Below are 9,582 nucleotides of genomic sequence, written 5' to 3'. Positions count from 1 at the left end.
TCTTTGAAGACATTTGTCTGAAGTGACTGGAAACTTACCAGTTATGCAGGGAACGTCTTTCTCCCCCAGAGCCTGCTTCCTTCCTGCTGGTTCCGGCTGTTTGCTTATGGCTAGACCGCATATCAGCAAGCGCTTGTTCAACAGCAGCGCCGCTCGGCCAGTCTGTCCCCTGCCTGGTAGCGGAGACCCTCTGGTCCCAGCGAACAAAACCAGGAAGAGGAGGAATGTACCAGCGTTGGCTTTTACTGTAATCACAACCTGTTTGGACAAAACACAAAAACATTTGATGTGTCGCAAGGTTTAATAGTACACAGTGTTTTAACACGTTGTTGTTGTTTTTTTTTGCCCCATATACTGCCCGCCAAATGGTGATCAGGGCTTAATTGACTTGGACAATGAAACACTGGACTGGCTTGCTGCAACAGAGCTGAAGGTCTAAGGACATACGACAGAAGAAGAAGTGTTTTAACAGATCACAATATATTTCTGATCCAAATGATGACTCAATTTCTTTCTTTTTTTATCGTGTTGTAATCCAGTGGGCACACATGAGTGAGGGAATATATTGCGATACTTCTTCCATTGTAGTTTATTTATTTTCTTGAAAACTATATCCTAATTCTCTTTACCCACTAAGCCCATATGTACAAAGATAAAAACAACAAAACAAAAAAATCAAACAGACAAACAAACACGTTCTGAATTTTTAAAACCTTAAATTAATGTTTCAGCATAAACCTGCGGCATTTAATGCAAGAGGAATTAAATAGTTTCAAATCCCGCCCTTTGTGTGCACACTGGGTTGTACAAACCTTGCACCGTGCAGAATACACAATTTCCTCTTTCATTTCATCGGCCTATATTATGTTTCAAAGTATTTGAATATTTGTGATCTTGGAGGAATTGCCATTTTATGAAATAATGTAAAGAGTTCAAATAAAAAGGCTAACAATTTTAAGAACTATAAAATAAGAGCAGAGAAATTATGAAACTTACATTCATTTTTTGTAATCACAAATTATTCACAAATTTTACAATATTAACTGCTCTCTCACAAAGTTGGACAAAGAAGACAGTTTGCCTGCCTAAATCTGACATACTGTGTTCACGCATTAAAAATAAAATATTCAACTTAAGAGACATAGATTTTCAACATATTTGTGGCTTGCATAAAATTTACACTTTGCACATTCCTCTTACTCCACACATTACAATATGCTAACCCTGAATGAGTTCATGCAGAAGCAACACACAGGAGTGCATGGAGATAAGCCTGCTGTCATAATTCAATATCAATCAGTGTGATGTGGCAACATCAAAACGAGGAAGAAAACAAAGCAACACAATGCGTGTATTGTTATGGCAACGGCATGATTGAGGTTGCAATCTCAATCCCCACCCAGTCCATATCAGTTCCCTCAACAAACAGCCGGCATGCCCCTGTTTATCCTGTGCCTCTATTCCTCCCCCGGTTCGGTCCTGTATTGGAGGAATTTGGAAGGAATGCCGTAAAAGCATCCTGTTTTCATTCTGCGCTCTTAGTCAGCTATTCACACTCTGTGGTGCAGGCCAGCGGGGGTGTCACAGCTCTCCCTTACGTCATGGCTAATAGCGAGGAAGCCACAGGTGCATGTCATCTCTGCATGGCCTGGTTTGTGTTCACTTCCTGCAGTGCGTCAACACACTTGTACACAAACTCGAGCCAGGTTCACCACACGTACAATGCAGCATATAAACCTGTGATTGACTTTGAAAGGTCCAAATGCCTTATTATCTGTCAATGTTATACATTTGATCTGTAACCGGGGCATCCTGTCGATAATTGGAGGCCAAAAGTCTCCAACATCCTCTATAATAAACACTTTCCAAGCTCCCGTTCCTCTCGTGGAACAGCCTATCTAAAGTAAACATCAGTGCACGGAGCCGCAGATAGGCAGACATCCACTGAGAGATAGCAGAGCATTACATTACGAACAAAAGAAATTCTGTTTGCAGTAACCACGTACTTCTTCTGTGTATTTGATCTGTCGTTAGAGGTTGACTTTAACTTGGCCCTATTTTCTTCAGGTGGCAAATGGTTGAAGTTTTTCATTGACAGCAAAATTATTTTATACTCAAGTGTCTGTTTCAACACATTTGTATCTTCTGCTGTATTGCAGAAAAATGGCCGGTACTGAAATTAAAATAAAGTTTTGTAGAAATTGTTGCATTAAAAACTGGGATTTCTTTGTTTCTTTTTAACGAGGACATGAAGTATCATTTGGAAATGTCTTGAACCATTTGCAATTAACTTATTACTCAGTCATAAATCAACTGTCCAGAAAGGCTTTTGCACTTTGACATCGCTGCAATGCAACCCAAGGAGAAAGAGAAAAACATCTGGCTGCACACCTGTATTTGGTCTGGTTCCATTTCACGCCAGTTTATGGGGCAAAAATGATGAGCGTAAAGTCACAGCATAATAGTAACTCACCTTGGATAGAACACGAGTGCGTGGAGGATGCAGAAGAATGGCCTACCACAAGGATCAGTCCTTGCCCCACTGCTTTTTGACCTGTACACAAATGACCTACCCACCACCACATCATGCAAATTCATCTATGCAGACGACATCTGCCTTGCAACCCAAACCCCAGGCTTTGATTCTCTGGAACAACTGCTCATGGAAGATCGTGTGACGCTGGACAAGTACTGAACAACGTTGCGCCTAAAACCAAGTCCAACCAAAACAGTGTCGGTGTTTATCGTCGAAAAACGGCAAAGCTTCTTCAGAGCTAAACATCCAACTGTGTGGACTTAACTTGCAGCATGCCCCGAATCCACATACCTGGGAGTGACCCTTGATAGGACACTATCCTTCAAGGAAAAAAAAAAAAAAGGAACTCCTGAAAAGTACAGCAGCAAAGGTGAAGTACAGAAATAACCTCCTCTGTAAGCCCTGGCATACGCCGCTGCGGAATACTGTGCCCCTGTTTGGTCAAGGTCAGCCCATGTGCACCACTTGGACACCCAGCTCAACTCAACCATGCACACAATAACTAGAACCATTCGTTTAATACCCCTCCCCTGGCTCCCTGTTCTATTCAATATTGCCCCCACCACACAAACACACATATCAGGTGAGTAGCATCTACTCAAAAGATGCTCCAAAAGGTCAAAGACTCTCCCCATCTACTAATCCACGCGGATTTTACACAGTCATATTGGGTGGGGACTTCTATCTTACCACCAAATTTCATCTGGATCAAATTTGACTATCTAACATTTTAACATTAAAACCGCATTTAGAATCAAAAATCAGTTAAAAATAAGTCAGATTTACTTTTCATGGTTGGTGTATAACGATACCAAGAACAATTTAGAACATTTTGGTGATGATCCAGATCAACCATGTGGACGGTGTTAATCTAATTATGAGGGGAATGAGCAGCTTGGCGGAGGTCTGTGCTATCTGACTGCTTTTCTAGCTATGTATGCCCGTGAAGGAGGATTAATAATGTTTCAATAGTTAGTACAGGGGTCGGGAACCTTTTTGACTAAAAGAGCCATGAAAGCAAAATATTTGGACATTTATTTCAGTGAGAGCCATATAATATATTTTAAATGTGAATTCAACTAAATGTCAGTATAAGCGGTAAGCAGGTAATAAAACTAGTATAATAAGCCTCTGAACGTTACGGACTAACGTGAGCGGACCCCAGAAAGCAGAGAACAGAGATAGTGCGATGGTTGAATTTATCATTTACGCCTGGAGCTGCACACAGGACGAGGAGCGGCTGCAGCCCAACGTAATAATACACAGCCGAGAGAAAACAAAAAAGCAAGTGTTGCCCTCTTGAAGCAAACGCAGGGCCCCGTCTTTTTCACACGTTTATTCCAAAAGAAGGTCCGAGGTAAAAATACATTAAAATAGCCAGGAATCTGGAATTAAGGTGGAGCCAAACAAAGTCCACTCTTGCCACCGTGCACACAGCTGGCCACGCCCACCCCTAATGGCGAGATGACGGCCTACTTATAAAGTGGCAGCCCAGGCTCAGGGCGGAACCGTGACAGCGTGCTTCCGCTCTTTGATTTTTCACAATAAAATGCAACACAAGCTCTACTAACAGGCGGCGACTGGCTGGTGCCGCAAAGAAAAGGGAACATAAGATCCAGACACAAGTGAACAAGTTACTTACAACAAAAAACACGACACACGACCTGGGCGCGGAAACCAGCTGGGGTCAGCACGGGCAAGGCAAGTAAAAAAAAAAAAAAAAAAACATTTTTTTTTTTTTTTTTTTTTTAAATCTGAGCGCGAGCCATATGCGATCATCAAAAGAGCCATATATGGCTCGCGAGCCATAGGTTCCCGACCCCTGAGTTAGTACTTGAAAGTGATCACGGAGCAACCTTGAAGAGCATCATCCCAAAAAAAAAAATATTTTCATGTTAATTCAAAGTATTTAGTGTAAGTAAAAGTATTTGCTATGATTGACAATTTGTACCTGAAGGTCAGGTGAGTGATGCCACACCTCTAAATGAGGAACGTAACCACCAATCACAGAATATTTTCTTGCATATTTTATTTTCCAATACAAAGTTTAGTATCTATACAAATATAAATAAACATCTGAATAAGTTAGAGAATAAATTAGTTGTTTCATTTGCAACAACTGCAACCAGTCTTAAACTTTAAGATGGTAAACAGCCCAACAACAACAACAACAGCAATGAAATATTTGAGGAAGTTACAATGAAGGTGTATATTTGCATATGTTCATAACTTCAATGCAATAAAACAAGGCAGAGAAGAAGTGCAGGCCCAAGATAAGTAGCTTTGGAGTGCCTACAAGTTAAAAATGTCCTAGTTGCTAACAACAGAGGAATTAAATTAACATTTTTATAGGGGAGGAAAACATTTGTTGAATAGTTGGCAAGCTGTACATCATTGAGACCTCCTGGCTTATCTTTGATCACAGCATTAAGTAGAAGCTATGCAACAAACAAAACAGTCCTTCTGTGTTAGTGTTTGCAGCGCGCACAGTTTGTGTGAGCAGACGCTGACGAAGCTAATAATCCCAAAGAAGTGACCTTCATTTCATCTCGATCGCTATAAGGCAATGTGTGCCAAGAATGAAACGAGCTTGCCACGTTCAAGAACAGGCTAATGATTAAAATTGTGTTTGCAAATTTGTCCTAAACATTAGACAGGATGGCAGACTCCAGCTCTGATACAGAGGAAATTAAAATCAACAGAAACAAGGTTGTTTCAATGACATATGAGTAAACATCCATCAACAATTCCTTTCTTTATACAGAGTTGACATAACTCTGCAAAAAAAAAAAAATACTTCCACCATCCTTCTCGGAGTTTTGAAATTGTCCATTTAGATGAGTCACATCATTGTTCACAAGGACAAAAGAACAATAGAGCGGTGACTGATGAGTCTTTCTTGATATGATCAAGGCCAGGCATCAGTTTCTTTGTCCGCAGCTTTAACTAATCCTTGCTTGTTTGGTGATTACAAAATTGTCAAGTTCAAGAAACGGCTCTAAACCCTGAATTGCTCTTGCTATAAAGCGTCAGCTGCCAGTCCTTTGAGTCTCTTTGGACTTTGCTGGTCACACGTTTGATCCTCCGCCTCGCTTGACATCCACATTTCCATCTGAAACCAGAACATTTGTCCTGACTGTGAAAGAAGCTGGAGGAGTGACCTGCTCCATGGCGGTACGATCCATGGATGATGAATTGCTTCCAGAGTTCACTCAGTGCACTACCTCCTTGTTCTGCTCCTCGGCTTGGCTTCACCTTGGTTTGTTTTTGAGGACAGAATCCCATTTGCAATGACCGAGTTGGACTTGGCCACAGATCTGTAAAAAAAAAAAAAAAAAAACATGTAAGATGCTAAGTCTCATAAAATAAAATCTCAACTCAAACACAGCACAATATTACTGGTAAGGTTGACCTTTAACTTAACCTTGATTTACCTGAAAAATGCCAGCAGTTTGTTGCTTTTTGTGCCCACAGATTCCTCAACAACATCAGTCCTTGGATTCTCTGAGCTGTGGACAGATGCAGTAGGATTAAAACAGGCGCACAATGCCTCAGGGAATTAATACGCAAAGTGAGGCTTTCACACTGCTTCATTTTCCTACTTGAAGTAAGACTAGATCAAGTTTGGTTTCATGGGAACTCCAACAAATAAAAAATAGGCATAAATGGCAGCGCATGCGTTACAAAACACGACCTACGATAACGTCTAGCAACGCTGACTAATACGAGCCCGTGGCTTCTGGTGCGCAGTAACCCAAAGACACAACAAAAACAGAAATCTACACTTTCCAGAAACAGTTTTTGATTTCTGGCAAGGTTACCGAAGGAATGCGGAACACTCTCCTCACCGTGACGGCTACCCCTATACTGGACTCGTCGTCTCAGACTGATGCATTTTCTTTTATCCTCTGCATCAACAATTTGTTCAAGCTTGTCTAACATGACACACTGGGAGGAGAGACATAATCGGCTCTGATGCTATCCCAAGGAGGTCGAGGTAGATGGGGGTGGGGTGCTCACCTTTTATGGCAAAAACCAGAACAGGTTTTATCAGCTGGATTGAGGCATTGGCACCGGACAGGTGAACGGCGGCGGCGGCGAGATAAGGGACTGCCAAGGCCGTAGGGAAGAAGTTTACTGTAAAAGAAAGAGAATCATTTCAGGACAGCTTGGGGAACCGTGTTTGAAGTTTTGTCTACACAATCGAATAAGCAAGCTGCTTTCTCGGTCTATTGCTGCAGCCTCACCTTGGTGTGTTGACCCAGATAATATCTAAATGGCAGAAGTAGATGCATTCTTTATCCTCCCAGCTGTTGCAGGAGCAGCGTTTGGTCCTGACATGATGTGGATGTGGAGCACGAGTTGACAGCTCTTCCCCTTCTGATAAGGGGAGACCACAACCTAGAAAAACACAAAGCATCCAGAGATTAAAAAGTGCCAACTAATGATTCGTATCATGAGTGTGCTGTTAGTTGTTATCAATTGTAAATAGATATAAATTCCCTCGGTGGGATAACACCCATTACTGCGGTTTTAATACTTGTGATTGAGATCAACACTTGATCATATATGACAAATCCTGTATCAAGGAGTCAAGTATTTACTTTATATCAGATGATAATGTGGAGGGCTGAACACGGCTCGCTGATATGAGTGGTAAAGGTCAAGAGCATTGAACTACTGTGCATTATAACAAGCTCACATTAAATTTCCCATCACTATTTTGTTTTGCACACATGTCAACCCTGATCCTAAAAATCAACAACAATTTAACATCCATTTATTATCTTAAATGTTTATTCCTCTGACTTGGAGCTGAAGCCGATTCCAGCATCGCACCCGGTTATCACCTGCAGACTAACAATGCACACCCGTAGTCAATTTGGAACCACCAAGTGACCTCGCTTGCACGTGTCGGTAGTGCGGGAGCACCCAGAGGAATCCCTCAGAGCTCAGAGTGCACACAGGGGCAGGAGGAACATGCAGACTCCTCACAGGGGCAATCCATTCAGTGGGGTCAAGCCCAGGACCTTCCCTGAGGCGACAGTGCTCACTCCTGCCCCCCTAAAATATTTTAGGCTAAACTCCTTACCAAAACCTATATTTTTGTAATATTTTATTTTCAATATTTTCTATGCCATGATTCTAGGAATACTGACCACAATACTTTTCCAAATCTCAAGAAGCCGAAAGAAAAGTTTCTCACCTTCTTTCAGAACCATGCAGATGATGAAGAAAGAAAGGGTTTTGCATATGAACGAAGCCATCCTCATCCTCATCATGTGTCTGATTTCTCGATGTGATGAAGTAGCAGCGGTGCGTTCACGCTCTGGAAGAGGTGCAGAGGAGTCTTTGCACTTGTGTGTGTGCGTGAGGCTGTAGAGCAGCAGCAGGTGCTTTGTGTTCACTGTCGGCCAGCTTAATGACTTATATACTCGCTGTGGGTGTTATCACAATGACTCCTCCCACCTCTGTGTACTCCCTGTCTATGCAAAACACTGTTGTTACACAAGACACACACACTCCACCTGCACTCCTCACTCATTCCAGAGAATGACCTCAGCATGCAGCACTATCAGCGCCCCCAATAGGCCTCGACAGGTAGAGCAAGCAAGTGAGGTGTCATACAGTTCAGTGATTGGTATCGATGAGTTGGAAGCCAATCAAAGGTTTATGGCCGTTCTCATTTCATCTCACTTGGATTAGAGTTTTGTTTTGTTTTTCAAAAAAAAAGACGGCTTTGAGTGTGTTTTCCTTCAGACGTTAAACTTGGCTAAACTAAGGATTTAAGAGACGAAAATAGAGACAAAACTGAAATAATGAAGATTAAATAAAAAGAGTAAAGGATTTACTCAAGGAAGTTAATGACTGTGTTTCTGGGTGTGTGGGGGGGGGGTGAGAAGAGAAAGAAGAACCGAAAGGACACAACTCAGTAAAGATAAAGGACAACGCCAGGCAGGTGAAAACGAGACAAACAGATGAAAGTACTTATTTATCTATTATTTTCCCCCATGAATTATCTTATTATCATGCATTTGTCATCACAAACATTAAGACAGTTTGGATTTTACACAAAGATAGCCTGTCTGCACATCTTTAATGTCTAATATTTAGCTGTATGCATGTATATAACGCATACCTGAAATATTTGCCTTGAAATTGCCTTAGTCATAAGCCCAGGAAAGCAGATATATGGAATTAAATCCTCAATTCAAAAGAGATTATAACACATCTTCTGTAGACGGATGGTACATAAATAAGTCTTTGTATCTGTGTTCTGACCACTATGTGGAACAATAACTGAACAAGCACATGACAATCAACAATCAGACAAGGACTGATCTGTGAAGGTGTTTATTGTAGCTCATGGAAAGGTTAATGCTATGTGTGGAGGAGGTAGGGACAAAATGTAATTTATTGTCATTCATTGTCATTTTGCATCGGTGGTGTAATTTATTTTAAATTTATTGTTAGTTTGCATCGGTGGTGTAAAATCATTTTTATTTTTCTAATGTTACTTTGCATCAATTGAGTAATTTAATATTGGTTTTATTTTTATTGTGAAAATTGTATTGTTAAATGTCAGTGATTTATGTACTAAGTACTTTCAAGCCAGTCAGCAGCAGAACACAAGTCCTCACAGGTGGACTCCAATTATCTCCGACACCTGGCAGCACCTGCAAGAGAAGGGGGAGGGGCAGAACAGCAGAAGGCTCTGCAGGCATGTAACAATCTGCATTTGCCAAAACGTAAACTGTGGCTTCCTTAATAACTAAACATAAAATAAAAATGTATGTCAAAGAATATTAAGCACCAGTAAAAATAATGAACAGAATTGAAGACTTTGTGAGGTTTCTGCCATATCTGAAATTCACAATGAATTTATTAATTCATTAATTCTTAAATAATAGATACAAAAACAAGCTAGAATCCATCCCTCCATTTTCTGTAACTACTCATGTTTTGTAGGATTACAGGTGAGCTGGAGCCTACCAGTCTAGTTGCAAACAGCCCTCAAGAGCTGCAGGAAAATCACCCGTATGGAA

General features: G+C 41.1%; 1 protein-coding gene across 1 annotated transcript; it reads right to left on the bottom strand.

Annotated features, from left to right (window-relative positions):
* Nucleotides 1-4,616: 4,616 nt before the first annotated feature.
* Nucleotides 4,617-7,815, bottom strand: LOC137903245 (endothelin-2-like). Its single transcript, XM_068747388.1, has 5 exons — nt 7,743-7,815; nt 6,784-6,937; nt 6,557-6,673; nt 5,971-6,045; nt 4,617-5,853 (listed from the first exon to the last, which is right to left on the bottom strand). The coding sequence occupies exons 1-5, from the start codon at nt 7,813-7,815 to the stop codon at nt 5,757-5,759; spliced, it is 516 nt and encodes a 171-aa protein (XP_068603489.1). The 3' UTR covers nt 4,617-5,756.
* Between the last annotated feature and the right edge of the window lie 1,767 nt (nt 7,816-9,582).

This window comes from Brachionichthys hirsutus, chromosome 13, assembly GCF_040956055.1.
Source record: "Brachionichthys hirsutus isolate HB-005 chromosome 13, CSIRO-AGI_Bhir_v1, whole genome shotgun sequence".
Taxonomy (NCBI): Eukaryota; Metazoa; Chordata; class Actinopteri; order Lophiiformes; family Brachionichthyidae; genus Brachionichthys; species Brachionichthys hirsutus.
The sequence above is the reverse complement of the archived record's forward strand: the minus strand, read 5'-3'. Positions and strand labels throughout refer to the sequence as shown.

Excerpts from the sequence above, each read along its gene's own strand:
- LOC137903245 (XM_068747388.1), bottom strand. The coding sequence starts at position 7,815 with ATGAGGATGAGGATGGCTTCGTTCATATGCAAAACCCTTTCTTTCTTC. Across the intron at positions 6,938-7,742 it reads CTGCATGGTTCTGAAAGAAG|GTTGTGGTCTCCCCTTATCA; the intron begins GTGAGAAACTTT and ends GTGTTTTTCTAG. Across the intron at positions 6,674-6,783 it reads ATCTGGGTCAACACACCAAG|TAAACTTCTTCCCTACGGCC; the intron begins GTGAGGCTGCAG and ends TTTCTTTTACAG.